Genomic DNA, 12,444 nt, shown 5'->3' on the forward strand with positions numbered 1-12,444 from the left:
TGCAATTCTGCTTTGTCATAAGGTCATATAATAGCAGAAATAATACACTATAACAGAGCACTGACTGCATTACACTGGGCTTTGTCTTGTTTATGCATACAGTTAATGAAAAAAGTACGATCTATAGCTAGAAATTTGAAAAACATACAATATGTCTGAGAAAAAAAACAAGATTCTATGGAATATAAAAGTTTATGTGTTTATTTCTATTTTGATAATCCATAAAATATAATATTCACTCAAAAAAGGAAGCCAAGATTTAAGAGAAACATTGGTGGTGATGTGTCATGTAATTTAGGCTTCATTAGATTTATAAAGAAAGCTACTTCGTTATATAGAATTATCTTAAATACTACAAAAAAGGCTATAAATTTTCAGGCTAGTATATAAATGTTAACCCCTCTGTTTTACTAAGGCATTCATCACGAGAATGGGATCTGTCTGTGAGTTTAAACTTTTCCTCAAGCTTCCACATGTCATAATCTTCTCCTTATTAGCACAATTTATTACTATGTAAATTATTCTAGTTTAATAAACAGAGGATTACGATGTCAGGTGTAGGCAAGGTGCAGCAGCAGATGAAGCATAAGGAACAAAGATCCTATTGTCAAACAAAAGCCTTTGGGTAAAATTTTCAAAAGCACCTAAGTGACACAGGAGCCCAAATCTCACTGAAAGTTCATGGGACTTAGGCACTTCTCAAAATTTATCCCCTTAATAATAAAGAAGTTAAGAGAATTACAGACTATAGAAATGTGTGGAGAATTATTCCTAAATATTATTAATTCAAATATCTAAAACTAATTCAGTTCCTGGCTCCATTCTCTTTGTGCTCTAACAGCTCAGCAAGGAATTTCCTGAGTGGTGTAAAGGCCATATAGCAGCTTCTACAGCAATTTTTCCTCCTGTTCCCCCACATAAAAGGTTTTTCTGGGCAAGCCAAGGGCAGATGGAAGCACGACAGGACTGTTCTGTCAGTGTGATTAGGAACATCCCTTACATTGTTCTAAATTACACTGAAACCTGGATTGGCCACTGGTCAACCCCTGCAGGATCAGGGGAGAGGAAAGGTAAGTTTGGACAGACCTAAGGCCCAATAGGCTTACAGTCAAAGATTCACAGTCATTCATTTGCCAGTTTCTTGTTTGCAGAAATAAGGCACAAAAACTAAGGAATTATTCTGTAAATCTAAGTAAAACATTCTGGTATATATTGGGCCAAATTCTGGTTTAAGATGCTCAAGTGCATTCCCATTGACAACTCTAATGAGAGCTGCAATGAGAATCTAGAGACAGAATTGGCTCCCTTAAGGGACAATTAATTCTTTACCTACATTTATTAAGTTACCCTTTCTGTCCTCTATGTCACTATTCACTCCAAGTCAGCCCAAATGCCAGGAGAGAAAGGTGACTTTTAGTATTCTAAGTCCAGTACTGGCATAGAACAGCTGCTGAATTCTTAGCCTAGCTCTACCCCTGACTCAGTGTATTACAATTAGAGCTAGTCGGAAAACTTATGCCAGAAGGTTTTTTCATTAGTATTTGCTGATTTGTCAAAAAGTAAACATTTTGTGCAGACGGTTCTAATTTTGATCAAGTTCTAACAGAACCCAGACAGAGTTATGGCAGAAACTAGCTGTTTTTCCTGCCAGATTGCCTGCCCTGCTCCCTGGCAGCCCGTCTGAATGACTGCTGGGGAGCTGAACTTTCAGGGCCCATGGTTTCCACCATGCATACTGGCTCGAAATCCAGGGCTTCCAGAGTCCCGGGTCCTGAGGCAGCTGCCAGGTGGACCAGCCTGGAGCCAGGGCTCCATTCCTTTTCATGGAGAATTTCAAAATTTGAGGTTTTATTCCAAATAAAAATGAAACTAATTTTTAAAATACTGAAATCCTCCATGAAATGGAATACCTTTCTCCACCCTGCTCTACTGGCAAGTCACTTAATCACAGCAAGCCAAGTTCTACAGTGGGAGCCAGAGTGATTAGAAATGTGAGCAAAACATCAAATTAGCTTCCATTTTCAATTTGAATCTCATCAATCTGGTGCATGTCTTCACCATTTTGTCCTTTTTCTACTTGGAAATCACCCCCTCCCAATGTTGGGAATGGAAAAATTATTATATCTGTTTTTACTTTCTTGCTTTTACAACATCCATTAGAAAGAGTAACAAACAGTGGCAGTAGTGTTAGATAGATAATTGCCACAGTACAAACATTTTTGTGAATGACAGTGGTCATTATAGCTCATTATTATCTTTTCTAAGATACACAGATGTAGTGGGATATGTCTGACATTCAAACCTTTTCTGTTAGAATAGAGAGAGAAATTCTTCCTTCAAATTAAGATAGGCTTACAGCATTCCTTTATTCATATTAGCATGAAGATTTCTAACTGTATACTTTAGAAAATCCTATTTACACAGAAATCATAGCTTATCACTCCAAAAACACAGTCAAGATCAGGTATTATCAGATATGTTACTGGGGGGTACTGTGCCCCACTATTATCACTTATCTCGAATAGGTCCCCATGGGTACAGGATGTTAACAGCAGGCACTGTATCAATTCAGCTGTTGACTAGGCTCTCACATTTGGGGTCATACTTCAGCTTATATGTCATTCACCAGATATATGTTGGGAAAATAACACCGCGGGGCACAGACTATCCAATAAGTTCCTGGACTGCATTGCAGACAACTTTTTATTTCAGAAAGTTGAAAAAGCTACTAGGGGGGAAGCTGTTCTAGACTTGATTTTAACAAATATGGAGGAACTCGTTGAGAATTTGAAAGTAGAAGGAAGCTTGGGTGAAAGTGATCATGAAATCATAGAGTTTGCAATTCTAAGGAAGGGTAGAAGGGAATACAGCAAAATAGAGACAATGGATTTCAGGAAGGCAGATTTTGGTAAGCTCAGAGAGCTGATAGGTAAGGTCCCATGGGAATCAAGACTGAGGGGAAAAACAACTGAGGAGAGTTGGCAGTTTTTCAAAGGGACGCTATTAAGGGCCCAAAAGCAAGCTATTCCGATGGTTAGGAAAGATAGAAAATGTGGCAAAAGACCACCTTGGCTTAACCATGAGATCTTGCGTGACCTACAAAATAAAAAGGCGTCATAAAAAATGGAAACTAGGTCAGATTACAAAGGATGAATATAGGCAAATAAAACAGGAATGCAGAGGCAAGATTAGAAAGGCAAAGGCACAAAATGAACTCAAACTAGCTATGGGAATAAACGGAAACAAGAAGACTTTTTATCAATACATTAGAAGCAAGAGGAAGACCAAGGACAGGGTAGGTCCACTGCTCAGTGAGGAGGGGGAAACAGTAACGGAGACTTGGAAATGGCAGAGATGCTTAATGACTTCTTTGTTTCGGTCTTCACTGAGAAGTCTGAAGGAATGTCTAATATAGTGAATGCTTACGGGAAGAGGGTAGGTTTAGAAGAGAAAATAAAAAAAGAGCAAGTAAAAAATCACTTAGAAAAGTTAGATGCCTGCAAGTTACCAGGGCCTGATGAAACGCATCCTAGAATACTCAAGGAGTTAATAGAAGAGGTATCTGAGCTTCTAGCTATTATCTTTGGGAAATCATGGGAGACGGGGGAGATTCCAGAAGACTGGAAGGGGGCAAATATAGTGCCCATCTATAAAATGGGAAATAAAAAACAACCCAGGAAACTACAGACCAGTTAGTTTAACTTCTGTGCCAGGGAAGATAATGGAGCAGGTAATTAAAGAAATCATCTGCAAACACTTGGAAGGTGGTAAGGTGATAGGGAATAGCCAGCATGGATTTGTAAAGAACAAATCGTGTCAAACTAATCTGATAGCATTCTTTGATAAGATAACGAGCCTTGTGGATAAGGGAGAAGCGGTGGATGTGATATACCTAGACTTTAGTAAGGCATTTGATACGGTCTTGCATGATATTCTTATAGATAAACTAGGAAAATACAATTTAGATGGGGGTACTATAAGGTGGGTGCATAATTGGCTGGATAACCGTACTCAGAGAGTAGTTGTTAATGGCTCCCAATCCTGCTGGAAAGGTATAACAAGTGGGGTTCCGCAGGGGTCTCTTTTGGGACCGGTTCTGTTCAATATCTTCATCAACGATTTAGATGTTGGCATAGAAAGTACGCTTATTAAGTTTGCGGACGATACCAAACTGGGAGGGATTGCAACTGCTTTGGAGGACAGGGTCAAAATTCAAAATGATCTGGACAAATTGGAGAAATGGTCTGAGGTAAACAGGATGAAATTCAATAAAGATAAATGCAAAGTGCTCCACTTAGGAAGGAACAATCAGTTTCACACATACAGAATGGGAAGAGACTGTCTAGGAAGGAGTATGGCAGAAAAAGATCTAGGGGTCATAGTGGACCACAAGCTTAATATGAGTCAACAGTGTGATACTGTTGCAAAAAAAGCAAACTTGATTCTGGGATGCATTAACAGGTGTGTTGTAAACAAGACACGAGAAGTCATTCTTCCGCTTTACTCTGCACTGGTCAGGCCTCAGCTGGAGTATTGTGTCCAGTTCTGGGCACCGCATTTCAAGAAAGATGTGGAGAAATTGGAGAGGGGCCAGAGAAGAGCAACAAGAATGATTAAAGGTCTAGAGAACATGACCTATGAAGGAAGGCTGAAGGAATTGGGTTTGTTTAGTTTGGAAAAGAGAAGACTGAGAGGGGACATGATAGCAGTTTTCAGGTATCTAAAAGGGTGTCATCAGGAGGAGGGAGAAAACTTGTTCACCTTAGCCTCCAAAGATAGAACAAGAAGCAATGGGCTTAAATTGCAGCAAGGGAGATTTAGGTTGGACATTAGGAAAAAGTTCCTAACTGTCAGGGTAGTTAAACACTGGAATAGATTGCCTAGGGAAGTTGTGGAATCTCCATCTCTGGAGATATTTAAGAGTAGGTTAGATAAATGTCTATTAGGGATGGTTTAGACAGTATTTGGTCCTGCCATGAGGGCAGGGGACTGGACTCTATGACCTCTCGAGGTCCCTTCCAGTCCTGGAGTCTATGAGTCTATGAGCTTCCACTTAGTCGTATTGTCACCAGTTATTGCTATCCCAACTCTCACTCCATTAAGAGTACATTTCATTTGAGCTCAGAGCATGGAGAGAGTTGTTCTGAAGGAACCAGGTTCTCCAAGATCAATGGCATTTCCTGCCATTTTATTTCTCTGTAACCTTCCATAGTGGTATTTTGTGGTCAGGGATTTTCAGAAGTAAAGCTCTTTCTGGACTTCAGCCTCTTGGGTGGTATAATGTGTCCATACAGTGGGTGTCTTTGATGATGCACTTCTTTTTGTCTCTTCTTATTACTAAACATATCCCACTTCACTGATGACAGTGCAATCCTTCTGGGGCAGGATAACAACAGTGTGGGAGTCAGTATCACACTCCCTGAGATGATCTTGCAGGATTAAGTTCAGTATCAATTTTGTGGGTATGGCTTGAACATGACCATACTGGGGTGCAGTACTCCACAGTAGAGTAACTGAGCAAGACTGGTTGCTTGGAGTTTTTAGGGGTCAGCTCTCCATTTTGTGTTGGCCAGTTTCTAGAGTACACAATTCCTGGAGCTCACTTACTTGTTCAGCTTCTTGATGTGCTCTTTGAACATTAGCATTTGATGTAATGTGACTCCACTGTAGACCAGATGTTCATAATGTTCAAGGATTGTGCCTTCTCACAATGTATGGCGTTTTTACTTGGCCATACAGTGTTTCAGGTGGAAGACACACACCTAATTGTAACATCACGGAAAGTCCTGTTCTGACTGCAGGGTACATGTTGTGTATAGATGCTAATGAGAATAAGAGGAACTAAGAACTACGAGGAATACCTCTATGAAAAATGAGGCACCCCAAAATTCATGGGGTGTGGAAGTACAGATAGGAAAAGAGGGTTGAAACCCTAATGCATACACATAAGATGTTAGGTGTGGTCAGAACAGCAAGATAAAAGAGGTTCTCTAGTTAAAAGTGGGAAGACCCAAGGGACAACCCCAATGGATGACCCTACAGGAAACCCTAGCAGGGACTCCCACTCTATCGATGCTCATATATTGAGAGGGACATCACATCCTAAAATATCTTTGAGGATGTGAGTATCACTTAGCGATTGCATGGGTTTTTGTAAGATTTGTATACGCATGGGTAATTGTGACTTTACTTATTGCTTTAATGACACTTGTAGTACAGATTTGACTTTGTACTTACGATTGTGTCTGTGGTCACTATCCTTGGACTTCACATATTTCTAGAGTCTCCAAATTTGAGACAAGCACCAGAGGTAATATTCATTCTATTGAGCTTGAAACTTAGCAGCAGGAGCTAAATCCAGGGTAGTTTAATACAAAATTACTAAATTCAATTTAAATAAATAATAAGGTTACAGTAAGGATAGTGGTCAGTAACTTTTCGTACAGTTAGTGTATTAATGTACTTTGAGCAGTGCAACCACTTGGAACTCATTCCATAGCCTGGGTATCTGCACTGTCTTGTGAAAGAATTAAAGCAGTCAGAAAGCCACTCCTGTGCTCTTGTTCTAAAGTGACCCAATAGTTCATTAGATATACATTGAGTCCTGCTGCCTTTCCACTTTTCAGAGATTTCATGGCAACAGTCAGCTCCCCGGTGTTGAGCTGCTCATTGTGGACTTTGCTGTCTCTGAGGAGTGAGCAAAGTTCCTGCTTAACTTGTTTTGCTTTATGCTTTGCGGACTGGTTTACCATTTAGGATGAAATGGATTGTGAGATGGTTGGGAGAGACTTCGACAATGAGCTTTGGTTGTTGTCCATCAATGTTCAGCTTGAGAATGGTGGTTCATGCTTTTATACAATTATGGCACAGGTTTGTTCTTTCAATCAGCTCCCTCCAAGGGTAGCATCATTCCTTTCTGATCTGTCTCAGAAACATTTCCCCAAGCCCAATTTTTAATTCACCAAAGGGATCCAAGTCAAACAGTTCTGAATATCTTTTCCATTATGGCTTGTGTTTTTCTAAAAGACCAGGTATATTTAGTGTCCTACAGCCCCTAGGGATGTGCTCTGGGGCAGTTTTCCACATGAGGGAGACATATTCTCCATAGTAGTTGTGTGACAAAGAAATATTACAGCTGGATCCATCCAATTCAGAGGAAAAGCCTTCCCACTCAGCCTTTACCATAATGATGAAAGCAAATTCCATATCTCCTGAAATACTTGGCTGTTATCACACTTTTACTGACTGGGAGATGTGCAAAATAGCTGAGTATTGTAAAATTCTAGAAGGTATTTGGCAAGGGTGATGATGTTTTCATAATTTCAAAATGGATAATTCTTTAAGAAATAAAATGTGCTCACTCTATATTTCTAAAGCCAGATGTTCAGATTGTGGGTCTCTGTTGGCTCAGACTTTTTGCAGCATCTGGCTGTCATGCTTCAGTTTTCCCCTCTTCCAGCTGGGGGGCCACAATCAATCAGTGATGTAGGGTTCAGTCCTTCATGCTAACCTAGATAAAACAGTCCTTCTCCTTCCAAGGATCAACAAAACATGTCCAAACTAAACAAACTAGTTCATCCAGTCCTTTCAAAGCTTGCTGGTCTTTTTTTGCCCAGTTAATGCAGGGTTCTCCATTTTAGTCATCCTTTTCCAAACCCTCTTGTAGGCTTTATAACTCAACAGTCCTTTTTCCCCCTACAAGGCTGGATGTCAGTCCGGCCCTTCTCTGGTGGAGCAGCAATGGTGTATGGAATCACAGTATCTCTTTTAACACAGGTTTAAAACGGGTGAGAGTGTGTGCTGCAAGTCAAACTGTAGCTAGATTTAAATGACCCCAAAATCTTAAAAGCTGTTGTGCGATTTCCTCTAAAATGGAAGAACTCTCATTATATTGGCTGTTCTCACAAAATGTGCTGGATTGCATCTGAACAGGCTCTTTACTGGTCTGGAATCTGAAGGACTCCTGAGATTCGAGCGAAGGAGGGTCAAATTTGAGATTCCAGTTCTAATTTTAACACTGGAAACACAAATTATAGTTTATAAATAAATATTGTGCATAGATGCTAATGAGAATAAGAGGAACTAAGAACTAAGAGGAATACCTCTATGAAAAATGAGGCATGCTAAAATTCATGGGGTGTGGAAGTACAGATAGGAAAAGAGGGTTGAAATAAAAATTGCCAAAATGTATGTTAATTCTTTAATAAAGCATGAATTAAGGATATGATCCTGGTAGGCGCAGAGGAAATTGAGAATGGTGACATTGCAGGAGACTCTCAGCACTTTCCATATTACATTCTTAGTCTGTATGAAAACCAGGATGGATGAGATATTTATTTTACAGCTTCACAAAGTTGTAAAGCAAAAGCAGTGCTAGTGGGGCCCTATACAGTAAGTGGCATGAATGCACAGATCCAACTTTAATCCACTAATTATGATTAATGAAGCACAATCATTAGCCCCCACAACATCCTCTTCTCAAAACACATTTGCTGCATGAGTCCCATATCATAAGCTCCATCAAATTTTGTTTTGGTGAAGAAAATGAGATATAAAAAAAACAGACGCATATTTTTGGTTTCCCATTGGGAAAATATATCCTGAAAAATGTGGCACAAACATATGAAACAAGAGCCTCCTCAAATTTAACCCTAAATATATGCCTTTGCAGAAGTAGATATAGGGCTCCAAAGAGTTTAATAGATTCACACACCATTTACATGTACCCATGCCCGTAATTTATCCCATGTCAGGGGCAGGATGTTGGTGCTAGGCAATCTATTTATAATAGCTTCTACATGAAGTCAATGAGTATAACAACCTAACCTGTGATAATCACCTCAACACATACTTGGTCATATCTTATTGCTTTAAGAACAGACTTTCAGTCCTTAAATAAAACAAGATCTTCATTTTTCAGATCTTTGAAGCCAAATGTTTAATGCTAAACGCTGTAACTAATCCCACACCTTAAAAATCATTGCATGATTTAAAATGTATTTAACAAAATGAAATGACACTGATTCAAGCTGTACGAAACTGCTTGTTCCAAATAATGTTTCATGTATTATATTTGTCCTCTTGCTATTTTTCCTGTAAGAAGAATCTTATTTTAACAAATGGCATTTTATTACATTTAACATTTAAATAAAATATTTTCCAGATTTTATTTTAGAATATGCTTTTTAATGAGAGTATTTATCATTTTTGGCCATTTAGATTATAGGTATGGGATCCTGTTTTATATGGCATCTTGCTACTGTGGAACTTTTTCTTTTGACTTTTTTCAGTCAAATTCCCTGCCAAACAAAACAGTGGAAGGGAAATCATAAAAGAACTTTAAAATACTAAAAAAAGAAATAAGTGAATGAGTGATCTAAACATAACCAGGAGTTCTATTCCCATGACCTATGAGAAGAAAAAAGAAAGGGGAAAAAGAAAAGACATAATCAAGACTGCACTCCATCTCTAAGCAATACAACCTTATCATTTAAACCAAAACTATTTTAAACATCATAAAAGCCATTAAAAGAAAATATTCAGACTTGAATTTGAGATAAGAAGGAATTTCTTTTTTCTGAATCTGACAAGTCTGAGCTAAATTTGTTATTCTAAAGGTCTCATGGGAAAAGGAAAGAATTAAACACACAAAAGAAAAAGAAATAGACCTATGTTTCCCTTAGGCTTTGCAGGCTAACATTAAAAACCTCTGTTATTGTCTGACGGTGTAACTATCAACATGGGATGGTACAGTGAATGGTGAGCTACAATAAAAGCTTTTAATGTGAACAATTAAGAAAGCATACTGCAAACTTGAGCTAGATTATGTAACCGGCAGGCTACCCAGAAGAACCCATCGCAGTGGAGAAGACCAGGAGGCATTATGCCAATGTCCCCTGGGGTCTCCTGTTGCTCTGGCATAGAGGGAATAATTTGTGACACACCTTTAGAGGTACAACATACTCCCTGCTGGTCAGCACACAGGGGAAGAACCATGGTCATACCAAGTTTCTCCCAGAGAAATATCTGGCATGAAACCCCTGCACTTCCTGGCGCACTCACAGCTGTGATGTGGATAGCTCTTACGTGGCATGGCCTTACAAGGCAGGGGAGAATCCTTACTCCTTCAATTCCCCTACTGGGATACTTAATGGCCAGGCACAATATAAATGGAAATATTTTTCACACATTTTAACAGACAATATGCAGCAAAAACATTACATCAAAACTTATAATCGTCTCCCTCTCACTTCGATGATTTTCAAGTATTTATCATTCTAGTGCAATGTAAAATACCCCTGGTTAAAATGCTCTGTGTACTGTCCTTCACTAAATTCTGTTTGCATGGATGATGAATGTTGCACTAGTTGCAATGCTATTTCTGTTATGTTTAAATTTGTAGAATGAAATAAAGGTTAATTAAAATAATAATAATATTACACATTTTAGACTTAGAAAGTTTTAAAAAATGCTTGATATACCTATGCATGTATTTAATTTACATAAGCATAAACAATTAAATTCACAAAGCCTGATTACCATGAACAATCAAACAATCACAGATGCAAAAATACAACTGTATTTCTATATGGAATGACTGGGACTGCATGTGTTAAATAGATGAGTGCATTCACAAATGGCTAGACACATAATTGATCATTTGTACATGCAATTACTTGACATGTGTATGCAATCAGATTAATTGCACTCAAATTATAAATTCAACTTTGCCTGTATTTTTTGGCATGCAAGTATGTAATTAAGTTTCTGTAAATAAGTTTAAGAAATATAAATCATAATTGATTTTCTTCAGCTTTAACTGCAGCAGCAATCAACTGTAGTGGGAGCTGAGGATGCTTAGCATCTTTTGGAAGGTACTCAGTACCCCTCAAGATCAGGACTTAATCTACAATATCAAATCTTGGGCAAAATCCTGTCTCCACTGAAGTCAACAGGAGTTTTTTTGTTGTTGCTGCTGGTACATAGCAAAAGTAGCATATAACATACACATTATAACTGCTGTTGAATAACCTCCATATGGCCATAGACGGATGCCAAACATCTATAGTGATACCAATAGATCTTTAGTTCTGGAGCCTTACAGTTCCATCCATCTGAGAAAAACAAGTGTCTACTTTAAAAGACCTCAGCATGATTCATTGCATGCCAGACAGGAAAGGCCAGATTTTTAAAGGTAGTTGCATCTTTAGCCGCCTAAATACCTTTAAAAAATTAGCTTGAAATTCCCTATGGACCAGGAGGAATTTAAGGCTTTAGAACTATAGAAGGGATCTCACTGCAGCAGCTAATTTTACAAAATACAGTAGATGAGCACACTTGTACTCTCTTACCTGTAATTATTAGCTAGGGTGTGAGAAAACAACTGCTTTGACTCTTCTGATAATTAATTTCATTTCTGAATAGTGCGGCATGTAAACTGAAACAGTTCTCAATTGTGTGCGTTTTACCTACCTGAGGTACCCACTTTGATGAAACAAAACTGGTTGCTTCTATTACAGACAAGCCTGCTTTGGAAAGTCGGTTGATTAACTCAACTTTGATATCTGTGGGAACTGTAACCTATGGATATGGAAGCATTTCACTGTAAAATATCTGTCATACAATAAGTACCTTTTGCAAATAAAACGCCCACAGTACAAAATAAGCATCCACACTTTGTTTAAAGTAATTAATCATGACCACATACTCTTCTACTTATGTGCAAGCAGTGGGTGGCAAACACACAATGGCCCAAGAAGCAGTGTGCATACACCCACTCTATTCTCCACCCCTTCCCCAGAGTCTGAAGAAACCATTCCATGAGAACGCTGTACACAGGTGGCTTCACAAGAGAGGGCAGAGGTGGGGATAAAGCATCCCACAGATGAGTGGGGACCCAAGAAGCAATCACTGTATACAGCCTGGTCCACTGGGAGGAAGAAAGCCAAAAAAAAACCCCTACAGTAATTAATTTTCCCATGGTCATATTATCGCTCCAGCCATGGTGAGGTACATGAATCTGCCATGCTGCCTATGGAAAGGGAAGTTTTATTCTGGGTTATGGTTGGGAACCATTGCATTTGGGTCCAATTTTACATGGCCCAGTTTTATTCCCACTACATTAGGCCATTATCCAGTTCCCATCCCAGCCATCAGGTGGAAGATAGGGTAGAAACAGAAATCTTGCACAGTTTATGGCAATTTATTTTTCTTCTCCCATAGGCCACTCTCCAGGAAGGATGATAGAGCCTTAATTTATTAATGCAGCATTTAAGGTGCTGATCAGGGATCAGTGCCACAGAGTGCTAGGCATTTCCTGCACCAAAGCATTTTCAATCTAGGTTATGACATCATAAAGCTGATGGACAAAACAAATGGGAGGAGTAGAGATGGAGGATGGTGCAATAGTAAAGCAAGCATATCTCAACACAGCAAAACAGTCAT

The 12,444-nt window shown here is 38.9% G+C and overlaps 1 protein-coding gene across 5 annotated transcripts in view; it reads right to left on the reverse strand.

Moving 5' to 3' along the window:
- The window catches only part of HMGCLL1 (3-hydroxymethyl-3-methylglutaryl-CoA lyase like 1), a 104,102-nt gene that overhangs the window by 61,338 nt on the left and 30,320 nt on the right, over window positions 1-12,444 (reverse strand). For all 5 annotated transcript variants that reach the window (XM_030555634.1, XM_030555635.1, XM_030555632.1 and 2 more), the window contains exon 3: window positions 11,473-11,580. In XM_030555634.1, the coding sequence (XP_030411494.1) occupies window positions 11,473-11,580 (108 nt within the window). The remainder of the gene's footprint in view (window positions 1-11,472; window positions 11,581-12,444) is intronic.

This window comes from Gopherus evgoodei, chromosome 3, assembly GCF_007399415.2.
Source record: "Gopherus evgoodei ecotype Sinaloan lineage chromosome 3, rGopEvg1_v1.p, whole genome shotgun sequence".
NCBI lineage: Eukaryota > Metazoa > Chordata > Testudines > Testudinidae > Gopherus > Gopherus evgoodei.